The sequence below is a fragment of the Anastrepha ludens genome, chromosome 3 (genome assembly GCF_028408465.1).
Source record: "Anastrepha ludens isolate Willacy chromosome 3, idAnaLude1.1, whole genome shotgun sequence".
Lineage (NCBI taxonomy): Eukaryota > Metazoa > Arthropoda > Insecta > Diptera > Tephritidae > Anastrepha > Anastrepha ludens.
In genome coordinates this window covers 31,396,414-31,412,995 of record NC_071499.1, presented here as the reverse complement: position 1 = coordinate 31,412,995, position 16,582 = coordinate 31,396,414, and the positions used below count along the sequence as shown (strand labels likewise).

At 38.1% G+C, this 16,582-nt stretch overlaps 3 protein-coding genes across 5 annotated transcripts; 1 reads left to right on the top strand and 2 right to left on the bottom strand.

Annotated features, from left to right (window-relative positions):
* Positions 1–201: 201 nt before the first annotated feature.
* On the bottom strand, positions 202–3,106 carry LOC128857337 (activating signal cointegrator 1 complex subunit 2). Its single transcript, XM_054093050.1, has 7 exons — positions 2,962–3,106; positions 2,824–2,907; positions 2,614–2,771; positions 1,959–2,555; positions 1,735–1,899; positions 1,462–1,602; positions 202–1,393 (listed from the first exon to the last, which is right to left on the bottom strand). Exons 1-7 carry the CDS (start codon positions 2,989–2,991, stop codon positions 352–354), a joined length of 2,217 nt encoding a protein of 738 aa, XP_053949025.1. The 5' UTR covers positions 2,992–3,106; the 3' UTR covers positions 202–351.
* Positions 3,107–4,877: 1,771 nt separating this feature from the next.
* On the top strand, positions 4,878–8,433 carry LOC128857335 (UDP-N-acetylglucosamine transporter). 3 transcript variants are annotated; one of them, XM_054093049.1, is made up of 4 exons: positions 4,878–5,069; positions 5,537–5,660; positions 5,731–5,850; positions 6,749–8,433. In XM_054093049.1, the coding sequence occupies exons 1-4, from the start codon at positions 5,049–5,051 to the stop codon at positions 7,660–7,662; spliced, it is 1,179 nt and encodes a 392-aa protein (XP_053949024.1). In that variant the 5' UTR covers positions 4,878–5,048; the 3' UTR covers positions 7,663–8,433. The 3 variants fall into 3 exon arrangements, with proteins under 3 accessions (XP_053949024.1, XP_053949022.1, XP_053949023.1); XM_054093047.1 differs by lacking the exon at positions 4,878–5,069 and adding an exon at positions 5,199–5,438; XM_054093048.1 differs by lacking the exon at positions 4,878–5,069 and adding an exon at positions 5,283–5,394.
* Positions 8,434–10,424: 1,991 nt separating this feature from the next.
* LOC128856338 (uncharacterized) lies at positions 10,425–13,003 on the bottom strand. The gene is made up of 3 exons (XM_054091636.1): positions 12,603–13,003; positions 11,739–12,206; positions 10,425–11,586 (listed from the first exon to the last, which is right to left on the bottom strand). The coding sequence occupies exons 1-3, from the start codon at positions 12,699–12,701 to the stop codon at positions 10,792–10,794; spliced, it is 1,362 nt and encodes a 453-aa protein (XP_053947611.1). The 5' UTR covers positions 12,702–13,003; the 3' UTR covers positions 10,425–10,791.
* Between the last annotated feature and the right edge of the window lie 3,579 nt (positions 13,004–16,582).

Sequence of the window (16,582 nt, the reverse complement as noted above, 5' to 3'; positions counted from 1 at the left end):
TTTTTAAAAATTCTGACTACTCTAACCCCTTATATGCTACAATAACGCATTTTCAAATTTTTGGGTTTTACATATTTGGTTCATGCATATACTAATCCTATACAAAAGCTAATAAAAGTAAAAAACAGGTTAAATATCAGCAAGTTCTATATACAAAAATATGAAATTCGCCCTATATATATTAAAAGTGAGGCAGAAGAATTATTTTCTTTTTCAAATTCATTTCAAATTTTGATTTTCAAACACAAATATCACATCAAAATTTTTTCAGGAGCATTTCAAACACTCATACATATATAATAAATATCATTATTACTCTGTAACGAGTGAAAATCCCCAATATAGACACATCTAACCCATCATTCCTCTGCTACGTTTAAATGATGCACCCGCTTTGCGGTTGTGATTTGCGCGCATTGACTTATTCTTTTCTTTTTTGTCACGATTACGTAAAGTGTCTTTGTCTTGACCTTGTCCCTTTGGCGCGCCAACGACATGTCGTGCCTTGTTGTTATAATCTGTAGCTCCGCCCTGATTACGGTTACCCCATTTAGCCTGCCGACGCGCCTCGTAACGAGCTCGGACATCCTCGGGATTCTCGCAGAAATTTAATTGTTTATTGTGTCCCGATTGCGTTTCGGACTTTGTTTTATCGTCGGTGGCTGCGTCGTCATCCTCACTTTCATCATCGGAAAAGTCTTCAACATTCGCTAATCCAGCTTTGAACTGTTTCGATTTAACAACTCGCGTTTCACTTTCCAATAACGCTTCATAGCTGTCATCATATTCATCTTCGTATTCATCGTTACTACTTTCACCTTCACTGACTAGTGAATAAGCTTGGTAACGTGATTTAATTTGTGCTAAATCACTCTTATCATCCAGTAGTTGTGCAGCATTTTTCGGTGCATTTGGCATACCTTTACCCTGTTTTATGATGCACTTTGGATTGTCCTGTGTCATAACATCATACTGATCGCCATCGTAAACATTAAAATGTTTAACACCAGTTTGTTGATAAGTTTTATCTTGCGGATCGGGTGGTATATATATTTCCGATTGGTCAGCATTCACTAGATCGGGTGGTAAGTTCGCTTCAAGTATGGCAGTGATCGCCTCTTCACTGTTATCATAACGTGAAAGTACACGACGCACAAAACCGGTACCCAAGTGAGGTAGCACATCCAATACTGAAGTAACTTCTAAATCTATATCACGTTCGTTACTAAGGTTGGTAGCAGTTGTGACATTGGAATTGCTATTTGCTGGCGAGTTTTTCTTATGGGATTTCCCTGAATTTTGTGCTTTATTAGTTCTCGAATTGATTTTTTTGCCAGTAGGTTTTGATTCCTGTTTATAGCCTTGCACAATGAACGAAGCTTTATAGTCGTCCCTTTGAATAGAGTTAAGCAATGGTTATTTGCCTATAAATTTTATATTCCAAAATATTTTTATACATACAATTCTTTACAGGCTTGTTTCAGTATATCCACATCTAGCTCTACAGGATATAACCGGCCATAGTCGTTTACGAAAATCTGTTCAGATAGGCACTCAGTGAGTAGTCCTATAAATTGTTCTGCCATTGTAATACTTGTGGCTCTGAAAGAAAAAAAATTATGTTTATCTCTATCTTCGAAGCTTAAATATCGCAGTTGGTAACGAATGTGAATTATTTACTTATTATTTGCTAAAGTTATGTGTATATATCGGGAATGATCAAAGCAGACTTACGGATTCGCCATTACTGCTTCAATGAAACTGCAAGTAATGCTGCGAAAGGCCTTTAGGTATTGTAAACGTGCCAGATTAAGCCAGCCCAAACTCGAAGCGGCCTCATTTATGAGGAATATATTTTTGTACAAAAATGGAATAGTATTATCATAGAACTGTGCAATACTGAAAGAGTTAAAATTTAAACCAAAATAGTTATACATTTCGCAAATATGTTTTTATACCTCTGTCCTAATTTAATTTCAGTACACATAGACTGCACTTCTGGGCAGACTTCTAGCAGCACACTCAGTGAGTAGGCACAATCTAATGTATATAGCGCAACATCATCGTACGGCGTTTCAGCATTTTCATCCAAATCTCCTCCACCTGCACCCTCGAAACCTTCATTCTCCGCTTGCGTTTGTATACTGCGAAAAGCGGTGCGGAAAAATGCAGACGCAGCTAAAAGATCCTTCTTATAATTTGGTTCAATGCGCAAGATTGAATCGAAAATTCGTCGGAGCACGGCAGTGTTTTGCGCATCGGCATCCCCTACAGCCATAAGCAGATCGAATAACATTGGCACTGATATTAAAAAGTTTTTGTAAATGAGTTCGCGCTGATGCTCAATAGTTAGCCATGCTTCATCAGACTCGCGATTGGTAATGAGACGACATACGATACGCAGCACAAGTTGCAGTATCTGTTCGTATAAATCAATAATTGTTTGTTGGGAAACCAACTGTGTCCAAACGTTTAAATAAAATGGCGTTGACCGTTGTAAGAAGGAAACGACCGCCGCCAATGCTGTCTTCTGGAACACCATATACGACCAAAATCTGTAAAAACCGAAAAATATGTTTTTGGACTCTAAAATAGTAATCTTACTCAGCTTACTCGTGATGGTGACAATTTAGCAAGAAGTTCATATCATTGCAAAAACAGTTTGAATTGTACTGCCACTCGTCAAGTTCAACGCCACTTTTTGCGCGACCATATTGTGTCAGTAAACCTACATAAATGGTAAAATTTTCTCGAGGCGCCCAATGTTTGTGCTGAAATATATGTTTTTTAAATAACTTAGGTACAAATTAAAAAAATTATTACCAAAGCTGGTATGAAACGGGGTGCCAATCCATCTTCCGCTGATAAGCGAAAGACTAGCTGATCGAGTGACTTCTTTTCCGGATTCTGTAAATAGCCAGATAGAATATTTAATAGCAATTACAATTTATTATTATATACCGGAAACTCTTCAGAGATTGTGGTAGTCATTCCCTTTCAGAAACTGTCAAGGTTGAAAATGTTGAATTAAAATTTACGCAAAAATCACAAAATGCAAAATTCACACACCAACTTTTGTTAATATTGCCACTCTTAAGTATTTACAAATACATCACACATTTTTAACTCCCCGTTCTAAAGAGAAATCATAGAAGGTGACTTTGCTAGAGCAACAACTATATTTTCAAGCTTTAGTTTTTGCTTTGGTAGTTTGATTATCAAAATTTAACGTAAACAAACAAATGAACAACAACAACAAAATAAGGCAAATAACAGGAAACATCTTAAAGTAATTTACAAAATGTTGGAATTAATGTAGATGGCACGTCACTCAGAACGGACCATGATTCTTATTGACAGATACGGGTATGGGTCACGATGAAGAGAATTCAGAAGATTTGGCCAAGATTTGACTTGCTGGCATAGCCGAGATCATGATAGCGGGTTGTTTACGAGGAAACTAAAACAGCCTACGCTCATGATACTCTTTCGCCGACTGAAAAACAAACAACCAACAACGACCAATTAGGTCGAGTGTGTGAATTAGAGTGAAATAAGTACAACTATGCTGCTGAGTACCCGGCGGTAACGTGGCGGCCGGAGTTACTCAAAATTTTCGTGGAGCCATGGTGAAAAAAGTTTAGATATGTAGCCAAGATCAAACCGTTAACCAGCGAATTTGAAAGAATCAGCTGATTGGCTGACGCCACATGGGTCATGAGTTTAACAAAAAATTGGGTTTGTGTTGATGATTTTCGAAAAACTAAACGCGGTCTTTTCTCATATTGCTTCGTCGTCGTCTTAACAACGAATTTTCATGTTTTCGTTTTCAAACATCAAATTGCAACGATCTGTCATGTGCCATTTTTCCCCGTTTTGAAATCGCGAAGCAGCGTCATCATTCATCAAAAATCGACACACAAAAATGGTTCTAATTCATAGTCGCAATCCGATACCAACCAGGAGCTGTGGTCACCGACTTCATAACAGAGGTCGCTTTATACTGGACAAACTAAAAACAAATGAATTATCGCTTGATCCCGAACGGCGAGCATCTACAGTTTCTGTAACCATCTGTAAACATGCTAATGCTAATTTTGTATATGTATATACTACTTAGTACCATTAACGTTAACTAACCTATTAAAATACAAATGTTCACTGCTGCAATTTGTTTAGCAATATCACTGTGGATATCCAAATTGGTTGTAAATACGTAAATTAGACGAATCAAAATGAGTTGAATCAATGTGCTCGGATCAATCCTGTCAAGTACTGTTGTTTCAGCAACATTCCCAAAAAAAATTAGGAAAATTGTATACCGTTACAACAGCTCGGATATTTGTATATACATTAATATTTTTTTTTTTTAACATAACTGCAATATGGTTTGATAATTCATTGGGTTAACATAAATTATATATTTTCTAGCTACCTTCTCGTTTATTTTATAGGAAGTAGGGTATAGAACTTTTTTAAGACACGAACTGTTAAAGATATCAGTTTTAAAATTGGGCGAGTAACCATCAGCGCGTTTATGCAAAAAGTTTAAATACGTATTGGCATATATTCGGTGAAATATTCGTTCTTTTATAGTCGGGCCGAAGTAGCAGTCGAATTCTTCGGTTGCTAATACGCTAGATAGTATGTATATTTTACTACAACAACTGGTGTTTAATCTTGAACCTTAAAGAGAGCTAAAAACAAAAACTTTGTCATTGATAAGCATATAAACGTTTTAATTACATGTTAGTATATGTGCAGATAAACAATCGTAGAAGTACGTGGATGAGAATATAGGAGATCGTTGATATAATTGCTCAGGTGAAACACTTGAATAAATACTCTCGGGCGCTTTGAGCTAACGTGACATTAAAATTTGAAAAATAATTCAGTCTCACTTAGAACGCATGGAAACGTAGTTAATAATAGTTCAGTAGGTAAACAACGAAATTAGGTAATAAAAAAGTGAAAGTAAATATCAATAAGAAGATATATTACCTATAAACATACACACACGTACCCCGACAGAAGAGATTACTAGTAAAATGGGAAAAGCAAATGAAAACGTGAGTATATGCCCAAAATAAATAGTGTCATTTTATTAATTGCCTTCTGTGGAATCCTTATGTAAATAAAAAGAAAACGCGGTACTTCACCTCATCGAATTATTAAGTTTAGTTAAGGCCGCCGTCCGCGAAACCAAAATGCAACGTCGCTATTTATTTCACTTACACAGCGAAAGATTGCGACTTTTGTTTACCCCTTCTAATTTGCGCTTTGCTTTTGAGCAACGTGCAACCATCTCTCTTGCCTTTTATTTGTTTTCTTTTGTTTTGTGTGCTGCTTTTGCGGCATTTTGCCTTCATGCCATTTTTCTGTTTACGTGGTACGGTACGTGTCTGCTCTGGTGGATTGACAGCGATCTTATACTAAAGGTTCTCCAGGGTGCTCTGAGAACAATCATAAATGAAAAGATATAAAAAGAATGGGTCGCATTCTGTGAAAATTACAGTTAGCATTTAATTATTTACAGGTGTTTGATCATAGACGGGCCAGCATTCAAGACCTTGGTGGAAGTTCATCGGTCGTAGTTGTAATCCCTAGACATACTTCCATGACCTCAACTTCTATACCAACAACTGCCATGAATATACACGGTAAGTATGTATATATCAAACGGATGTTGGCATTTCCGCATTTATACAAATATTTTCTTTCGATTTGTAGTAAATGCCAACACGCTGAAATACATCAGCTTAATTACATTAACATTGCAAAATGCGATACTTGGACTTAGTATGCGATATGCACGTACTCGACCCGGTGAAATTTTTATCAGTTCTACAGGTACGTATATAGCTACTATTTTAATAATTAAAATTTGATTAGTCTTTGTTTTGTTTTTGTCGTTTTTCTTTTATTTTTTCATACTTGTATTTTATAAGAATGCGTCTTTACACTACAGAAATCGGTGCTGATAAGAAACATTTCCTGTTTCCTAATCAGAAAGAGAAATTATTTACCCATCATATAAATTCAAAATACTCTGTTAAGTACTTGGTCCGTAATTTATGTGCAAATAGGTATATGTACATACATTTGTGCTGATACAAATCTCAATGGGTTTTCGTCGAAGGGAGATTTCCCACTTGGCGCTCTTTATAACTCGCACATTTAGATGCCTATATTTTTTTTTAAGTTTATTATGATTGGACAAATCAGAATTAAAGTAGATGGCGCACAAATTGTATGAGTCAGTTCTAGCTCTTTTTTGTCTGAGCAAAATAAAATAGTTTTATACGATAATTTTGCAAGAGGAGTCAAAAACGAAATTACTTTATTTCATATACTAATATTTCTTTCAACTTATTTCGTATTCCTCGTAACATTTTTCTGAAGTGATTGAACACTATTTTGCTATTGAAGCAATACTCGTAACTTATAGCATGTACATGTATTATATATGAAATTTATCATGACGCGTAGGTAGATAGAGCCTTTTCACTTCTACCAAAAAGGCATTTACACTTTAGTTCCAAAGCCATTGCACTAAAAGCAAGGCGAGAAACAGTTCGATATCATAGCCTAAAAACAAATTGCTTACAATATGATTTGTATTCCCGTTTATTTGAACTCTGTTGCCTTTTAATTTTTATTGATAAAAAAATAATATTTTCCATAATAGTTTGCATACCGATATATACATACTCATATTCGTATTATTTTTTTATTTTGTATTATGTAGCCGTGCTTATGTCCGAACTGGTTAAACTGGTCACCTGTCTAGCGCTGGTATTCAATGAGGAGGGTAAGGACGCACAAAAGTTTGTGCGCACTCTACACAAAACTATTATTGCGAATCCTGTGGACACTCTGAAAGTGTGTGTTCCATCTCTAGTGTACATTGTACAAAATAATTTACTATATGTATCAGCCTCGCATCTGGATGCGGCCACTTATCAAGTGACCTACCAACTAAAAATTCTCACCACAGCCATGTTTGCAGTTTTCATTCTACGTCGGCGTTTAATACATACGCAATGGGGAGCATTGGTGTTGCTTATTGCTGGCGTTGTGATGGTGCAATTGGCGCAGACAGTGGAAGATAAAGTGGGAACTGCCCCACCAACTGGACCGGAACAAAATCGTTTGCTTGGTTTGTGGGCAGCACTTGGTGCATGCTTCCTATCTGGCTTCGCTGGAATATACTTTGAAAAAATTCTTAAAGGCGCCGATATATCCGTGTGGATGCGTAACGTGCAACTCAGTTTGCTAAGTATACCATTCGGCATACTTACCTGCCTCATCAACGATGGCCGACAAATTACGAAAGCCGGTTTCTTCAATGGCTATGACTTATTCATTTGGTATTTGATATTCCTACAGGCGGGTGGTGGCCTTATTGTTGCTGTCGTTGTTAAATATGCTGATAATATATTAAAAGGATTTGCCACCTCCTTAGCTATCGTCGTTTCATGTGTTGCTTCTATCTATATTTTCGATTTCAAATTGACGATGCGCTTTGCATTCGGAGCTGGGCTGGTAATTGCGTCCATATTCCTCTATGGCTATGATCCTAAGAAAGCTTCTACAAACTCTAAACAAGCACCCGCATCTATTCAATCGGAAGATGAGGAGAAACTCTTGCCCAGAGTTTAAATATCGGTGTTAAGAACAGTATTCGAAATTTTGATTTTTAAGTAACTGAATCCAGACTTAACAACTTACTGGTTAAAATATATATGGGGCATTCTTCGCCAACCGGACACCCCCATCTGCCCAGAACAGTTTTTATAAAAAAAATTTTTCCCTATGCCGAAATAAAAGCTTATGTCATGTACTTTAATTTGTCATGTGGCACTTTTTAAATATTCAAGATGGACGACGAATATTGACATGATGCTCGGGGGTTTGTGGGTTCGCTGCTGAATATAAATATTGAAGGAAATTGCTGAAATTGGAATTTTTTTTTCATAATACAGGATTTTTTCCACAGTAAAACTTTTTTTTCTTCTGGAGAATTGGAAAATCTTTTAATAATCACTTCCTTTTTGTTTGAGATTTGGAAGGAATGGCTTTTTAGTATTTCTGGTACTGGTGCTGCAGACTCGAATCTTTTGTTAAGCTTCCAACATATTTGTCAATATTCGTCGTCCATCTTGAATATTTAAAAAGTGCCACATGACAAATTAAAGTACATGACATAAGCTTTTATTTCGGCATAGGGAAAAATTTTTTTTATAAAAACTGTTCTGGGCAAATGGGGGTGTCCGGTTGGCGAAGAATGCCCCATATATAGAATTAATACAATAATTGTTAATATTCACGTCACGAATTTTAATTAAGTTTTTATGTAGAACTAAAGCATATTTTTTATGCAACTAAGAGTAATTATTTACTTAAGTATCTTAAAAAGTCTTTCAATTTACAGTAATTGCTACGAATATTTTTTTTTTGTATTTTTAGCGTGATCTGTAAAATAAAATTATTTATAATAAAAAATTCTAAAAAAAATAAAAAAAAACAATTGATGTTGCTCTCAAAACTATGCAGCATAACAAACACTTTAAGCCAGTGTATTGCCTACAAATGCTGATCTTTTGATTTCACAATTTTTTTTGAAAGGTTTGTAATAATAACAATATAAGAGATTTTCTAAATTTACAAGATTAGATTTGGAAAGGATCCCTCCGGACCGTGGGTTCTTTTGTTCGCAACGGGGATATAGACGATAGGACTAACCTGATGTTAGTGATAAATTTAAACCTCCATTACTGGAATAATAAGCTATGTACGATATTTTATATTAAATTTTGATAATTTCGACTTTCAAAAATCGTGCAGGTGTTGTTATTTTAGCAACTTACCAAGTCCCATTCAGGCCATTTAATCAATTAGTTCTCGTCATCGTTGTCATCTGCAGATTCAAGAAACGTCCTCTTTCGAGGAGATTATGCCTAAGAGAATGGAAGTGCTGTGCCAATGCGAGTACCAGGGGCAGCTGAGGTTCTTCATTTTTTTCTATTTATTTATTTATTTAGCCAACTAATATAATATGAAAATTCATATTTGAGATGTACAATCACGCGGAAAAACTAAAGAATTTCAAGTTGAAGTCGTTTAATGCCTGTCTGTAAAACTATCTGATCCATTAGTTGTAGTTGTGTTCAATCCTGGATCTCGTCAGTTTAGTTGAAGAGTTGTTGTTGTTGTTGTTGTAGCAGTTAATCAACCCCTCCCTGTGCGGTGTAGTCACCGATCATCATCGCCTAACTCGTCTAACGGTAGGCCCAGGAAACATATGCTTCGACAGGTTGGGTCCAGAGAGAGAGAGAGAGGTGTGTTAGGTGAGTTCCATGGCAGCCGGTTCTACGTTAGCGGAATGACTGGGGTTTTCCCCGACCAAGGGCTGCCGCCTGAGTAAACTAGGCCTGTCCAGTGTACCGTGCCTCAGTTGACGAGTTGTCTTCTAACTCGCCTGGGTGGTGGCTCAGCTCAAGCAAATGCCTTCCTACGTTAGCAACCAAGCAGAATTGCTTGCTAATCACCTTAGTATGCTCGTTAACCGGAGGCATAATTGCCTCGTTGTGGAGAAGTTGCACGGGAGACATCATGAGGCATCCCGAAGCTGTCCTGATGGTAGTATTCTTACAGATCTGAAGCTTAATCCATTGCGAATCACCAGTACCGGGCGACAAGACGGATGCGTTCCCACGACAGTCGGTTCTACGTTACCAGAACAACCCGGATTTATATCCGACGAAGGACCAGCTCACCAGCTGTATTCCCCGTAATTGTATGGGGAATGCTTATGCTGTTACAACAACAACAGCCAGACAGACACAGCGTAACTCACCGACCAGCCAATTACTTTAAATGTCACCAGCAACATTTCTTTATCCTTGCCACAGTGCTGCAGGCTAGCGATTTAAGGAACTTGTTGCAGTTTTGAACCTATATGCCGAAAAGGAAAGACATCTGTCGAAGGTTACCCCCCAACAATTTTGAGGCTGTTTACAAGTGGTATTGGTGAATCGTCAGCTTTTAGCTTTAACTGCAGCTATCCGTCATTCGTCCAGGTTCACGCACGATCGACAAGTCTATAGTTTCATTATTTTCATTCTCTGCGTCCCACTAGTGGGCGGTGACCTATCACCAGTGGTGATTTGGTAGTATCGGTATTAGCAGGGTAAGATATGAGGTGCTGTTGAGATCAGTGAGGCATCGTTCCCACGACAGTCGTCGTGACTATTCACGTGTAATCCGTCCTAATGTAATTAGTCGTAAAAGAATATATTTGGAATGGTGAATCGGGTTAGGAAAAATAATAAGGGCTATCCCAAAAATGTGAGTAAGGGCCATCTTCTTTGTGTCTGCTATTACTGAATATAATAAAAAAATATACTCTTAAAAGAAAGATATTTTTATGTTTTTAACAGTAATATTTTTATTCACATTAATTTTTCTTTGAAAATGATACAGGTCCATCTCCAACTTATACTGTCCATTATCAGTAAATGATCGGATATTACCAGACAAGTGTGTAGATATATTTCTACAATATGCGCTTTTGAATACAACTCATCAGTCGTAAAAAATGGAAATGTTTAACTCATATTTAAATTAATCGAAACAAATAATTAAAAAAAAAAAATATTTTTTGATACAAAGCTGAATTCATATAATGCTTAAAAAGAACAATAACATATATAGTTTATGATAATGCGTTAATGTGGTAAAGTAAAAAAATGGTTTAATTGATTAAAACGCAAACTTCATTGGCTTGGCTTATAGACCACAATTCCAGCCGAGTGTTGGATCATTTAATTGTGTCTGTATTTTTAATATTAAACTGTATATGCGTAATGATGGCCCTAGTTTGATTGGCAGTTTTTTAATGACATCGCTGCGCTTCAGCAACAACAATGAAGTTCCATCGATCTCATGTTCCTTAAAAACGTGCGCCTCATTTGGGAAGTACTTGGCAAAATAAGAAGAGACTTGATCAATATTCCAATCCTTTACATCGGGTACATCGATCGGTTCGTACGGGCTGTAGCGTATGAATGGTGTGGTAGTAGCAGTTTCATCCTGATTAGATTTTGGTCGTTTTGGTGCTGTGGCGTCAGTAACTTTTCCATCACCACTACCACTAGTAATGTTGCTACTGACTGTGCTAATGCTGCTCGTTGTACTACTACCACCGCTTTCCAAGTAACTAGCATCAGTTTCTGCTTCTCCATTCCCTGGTTTTTGTCCGTTTTCGTTGCTTTTTTGGACATTCTGTAGCGAAAGTTTTGTAGCTGTACTTTTTGCCTCTGCTGCAGCTGCGGCAATGTTCACATTTTGTTGCTGTTGTTGTTGTTGCTGCTGTTGAGAGATTTGGTTGCGGATTGCTCGCTCCGGTTCATCACCTATGATTTCTCGTATAGTTTTTACCGGCAATACAGAGCCCCCATTATTAACACTTGGCTGGCATTTATTGCATTTCCATCGAAAAATCTGTTGAAATTTGTACACATTGGGAATGTGGCAGGTAAGATGGTATGATTTTACGCATTTCGAACATGTGACCATCGGTTGCTAAAAGGAAATGCCAAAAAAGAACTATATATTTATTTTATCTTTTGGGTGGCTGCTTGTATGGGAACTACTTTTTTTTTATTTTTGCACGCTTGGAGCCAATAAATCATAAAATAAAAAAATATGTATGTATATATAATATAAACACTTACATTAATTTTGGGTTCACAATCGGCAAACGCATCACATACATCACACGTGCGGCAATTTTCACATTTGTAGTGCTGACGCAAAACATCAATATCCTCGAAATCTATCGGTAAACATAGTTTGTGTATGCGTCGTTCACACTCCAAGCAAGTGATCAGTTTATTCCTGGCGTGTGTGCCTCGTTTAGCCTCACGTTTTTGGCACACATCACACACATCTGCAGTAGCGATTTCAGGTGTGGATCCACCAGTTGTAGTACCCGAAGTAGTAGACGATTGTGATAGGCGTTTGTTTTGCTGAGCATCTTGGCCTTGTAATAAATTTGAAGTTGGTGTATCACGTTTACGATCTATTAGAATAGATGTGCCAGCGGCGGGCGACCCTGCACCACTTGAGTGAGATGCTGCAATATTAGCACGTTGTGAACGGGGCAAGTAGTTATCAGATGGATCAAATACGGCCTTAGGTTTCTGCAATGCAAATAAATATACATAAGTTTATAGAACACATTTTATGTTTTAATGGAAAGAAAGCAAACGGCCGCCGTAGCTGAATGGGTTGGTGTGTGATTACTATTCGGAATTCAGAGAGAACTTTGGTTCGAATCTCGGTGAAACACCAAAATTAAGAAAAACATTTTTCTAATAGCGGTCGCCCCTCGACAGGCAATGGCAAACCTCCGAGTGTATTTCTGCCATGAAAACGCTCCTCATAAAAACATCTGCCGTTCGGAGTCGGCTTGAAACTGTAGGTCCCTCCATTTGTGGAACAACATTAAGACGCACACCACAAATAGGAGGAGCTCGGCCAAACACCCAAAAAGGGTGTACGCGCCAATTATATATATATATATAAAGCAAACTTACTTTTATGCGTCCTGTAGTGCGCACGCCCACATGTTCCTGACTTCCTGTGTTGGAGGCATCATCTTGCTGTGCAATACGCAGGCGAGCCACTTTCTTCATCTTTACTTAATTTCAAACTGATTTCAACAATAATTGACTGCTCCCACTTTTTTGTTTTGTTTTTTTTTTACACCAGAATCAATTGATTTCTTATGTATCTTGTGAGAATTTTCGCAGTTCACAACTTTTCTTCAAGTCACACGACTCGCCTTTGATACAGAAAGTAACTGATATGGTATATCTTTTAACTTCCACTATCACTTACTTCTAGCAGGTAGCGAAATTATAAATATTAATTTTCTGCGTAGAGAAGTGAGCACTTTCAACAATAAAACCGATATACAGCAACAATCGAGAATCTCAAACATAAAGTTGGCTTCGAATCTGGTACTTCTTCTTCCTTGCATCTGTAAGAGACCATTCACAATAAGAAGCTTAACCATTAAACTTTCATACGGACACATATGGTTTCATTTAGCAATACCTTTAATTGTTACAATAAATCGAAGGAAATCATTAAATTTTATGATATATCTATATATATAAAAATCAATTGCTGTTCGTTAGTCTCGCTAAAATTCGAGAACGGCTGAACGGATTTATCTTATCTTGGTCTTGAAATATCCGTGAAGATCCAGGGAAGGTTTAAAAGTTGAGATTAAACGCCGCTCCGTGACTGGGGTCTCGAAATATAGGTCAAAACGTGGACCCGGGTAACCTTTGGTTGTGTATGTACAATATGGGTATCAAATGAAAGCTGTTGATAAGTGCTTTAATACGGGGTAATTTTCATACCTTCTGATGACTAGGGTCTGGAAATATATGCCAAAACGTGGACCCGCCGTGTCTTTGCACCGAATTAAACCAAACTTACACACATTGTTAAGGAGGTATTGAAGATGGTTTCCGTATAGTTTGGATACCTATTGGTAGATAGGGTCTCGAGATATAGGTCAAAACGTGGACCCGGGTAGCCTTCGGATGTGTATGTGCAATATGGGTATCAAATGGAAGCTGTTGGGGAATGCTTTAGTTCAGAGTATTTTTCATGCCGCTCCGTGACTAGGGTCTCGGGATAGAGACCAAAACGTGGACCCTAGAATGTGTTTATACAATATGGATATCAAATGAAAGCTGTTGATAAGTGCTTTAATACGGGGTAATTTTCATACCTATTGATGACTAGGGTCTCGAAATATATGCCAAAACGTGGACCCGCCGTGTCTTTGAATCGAATTAAACCAAACTTACACACATTGTTAAGTAGGTATTGAAGATGGTTTCCGTATAGTTTGAATACCTATTGGTAGAAAGGGTCTCGAGATATAGGTCAAAACGTGGACCCGGGTAACCTTCGGACGTGTATGTACAATATGGGTACAAATGGAAGCTGTTGGTGAATGCTTTAGTTCAGAGTATTTTTCATGCCGCTCCGTGACTAGGGTCTCGGGATAGAGACCAAAACGTAGACCCTAGAATGTGTTTGTACAATATGGATATCAAATTGAAGCTGTTGGTGAATGCTTTAGTACAAAGTATTTTTCATGCCGCTTCGTGACTGGGGTCTCGAGATATAGGTCAAAACGTGGACCCGGGTAACCTTTGGTTGTGTATGTACAATATGGGTATCAAATGAAAGCTGTTGATAAGTGTTTTAATACGGGGTAATTTTCATACCTATTGATGTCTAGGGTCTCGAAATATATGCCAAAACGTGGCGTTTACTTTTTTAACGCTTGGGGCGGAACTGAACTGTCAAATTGACAGTGTGAGTTACAATGTGTCAATATTTCTTTCTGATTTGGACGCCATAAGGAGAAGACGTAAGTGCAAAGTGTAAACATTTTTTGTGAATTTTTTTGGAGTGGATTTTGGAACAGTGAATAATTTCTTACGAAATTTGAGAATTTAATGTGAAATCCGAATGTTCAAATGAAATTATGTGTTTTTTTTTTTTGAAAAATATAAATGGATAATGGTTATAAAAGCTCCAATGCTTAATAAAACATATAAATTGAAACGAAAAATTCATGGATGATCAGGACAAAAGACGATTGTTTCTTAGTTATTCATTTGCGATGATTTGAAATTTAAAAACAATCTTTTTTTTCCTGATTTTCAATTTATATTTTATATTTACTCAAAAACAAATAGAAAAACAAAAAATATTGTTTATGCCAAAGCGCTTGAATAAAGAATAAAGAAATAAATAATATGAAAACCATATATTTTTTGTTCTAAACCATATCTATTCTATTTTAGTGTGGCCAGCGAAGGGGGCCGGGTTTGCTAGTCATATATAAATATAATATATATGAGAGAGATATCACATTCATATATGAGACGATAAAACACCATAAGTTAATGGGTAGTAATGCAACTCCTGAAAATAAAAATATGTCGTACGAACAGCAAGTATCATCAATTATATCAGAGCTGGCCGTTTCATAGCTACGCTACGTGGGTTAAATTTTTCTCTCTCGATCACGTACACACAGTGTCAGCAACTTTTGAGTTTCAAAAAGAGGGAGAGAAGGAAAAGCGACATTGCTTACCATATTGCTTACTAAAAGCACTAAATTTGTTTGAACCAAAGAATCCTTTTTTTCATAACGCTCTGTGTTTAAGTGTAACATAAACATATTTTTGCGGTGTAGTCACCAATTGTCTAGCTCATCTAAAGATATTCCCAGGAAATATGCTGTTTCGATGTGTAGGGTCCACAGCGAGAGGAGGGTTAGGTGAGTGCGTTTAGGAGGGCAGATATTAAGTGATGGTAAACATTCCAGGATAGCTGGTTGTGCGTTGGGTTTGGGACCCGCCACTTAAAAATCGCCCCCAATGAAAAGTGTAAAAAAGCCTCGGATGAGACCTCCCTATACTGATGACGAACCCTGCAAACGAACTAAGGATTATGATTTGAGGGCATGCACCTGGAATGTCCGGTCCCTTAATGGGGAAGGTGCCTCTGTCCGGCTGGTTGATGTCCTCGTGAGAGTAAAGGCTGACATCACTGCCATCCAAGAGATGCAATGGACGGGGCAAGGAAAGAAAACCATAGGACCTTCCGACGTCTACTACAGCTGCCATGTAAAGGAGCGCAAATTCGGTGTCGGATTTGTTGTGGGAGAGAGACTTCGTCGCCAAGTACTGTCGTTCACTCCGGTGGACGAGCGTCTCGCAACAATCCGAATCAAAGCCCGTTTTTTCAACATATCGCTAATTTGCGCCCACGCCCCGACGGAAGAGAAGGACGATGCGACCAAAGATTCTTTCTATGAGCGCCTGGAACGCTCCTATGAGCGCTGCCCCCGCCATGACATAAAAATCGTGCTTGGCGACTTCAACGCCAGGGTGGACAAGGAGGGAATTTTTGGTCCCACAGTCGGAAAATTCAGCCTGCACAACGAAACATCCGGTAACGGACAGAGGCTGATCGACTTCGCCGGGGCCTGAAACATGGTAGTCTGCAGCACCAGATTCCAGCATAAGAAGATTCACCAAGCCACCTGGCTGTCTCCTGATCGAAAAACACGAAACCAGATCGATCATGTTGTGATAGATGGAAGACACGCTTCTAGTGTATTAGATGTACGTACGATCCGAGGACCCAACATCGACTCGGATCACTACCTTGTTGCAGCCAAACTGCGCACACGCCTCTGTGCAGCAAAAAACGTACATCTACCTACGCAAAGAATGTTCGACATCGAAAAGCTGCAATCACAACAGACAGCCAGAAGATTCGCCACTCGACTCTCACTCCTGCTCTCAGAGAGTACTGCCCAACAAACCGGCATCCACGAACAATGGAGCAACATTTCTCGTTCTCTACGTACCGCCGCCGAAGAAGAAATCGGATTCCGGCGAGCCCGAAAAAACAATTGGTACGACGAGGAATGTCATGCTGCCGCAGAAAGAAAGGATGCCGCCTATAGAGC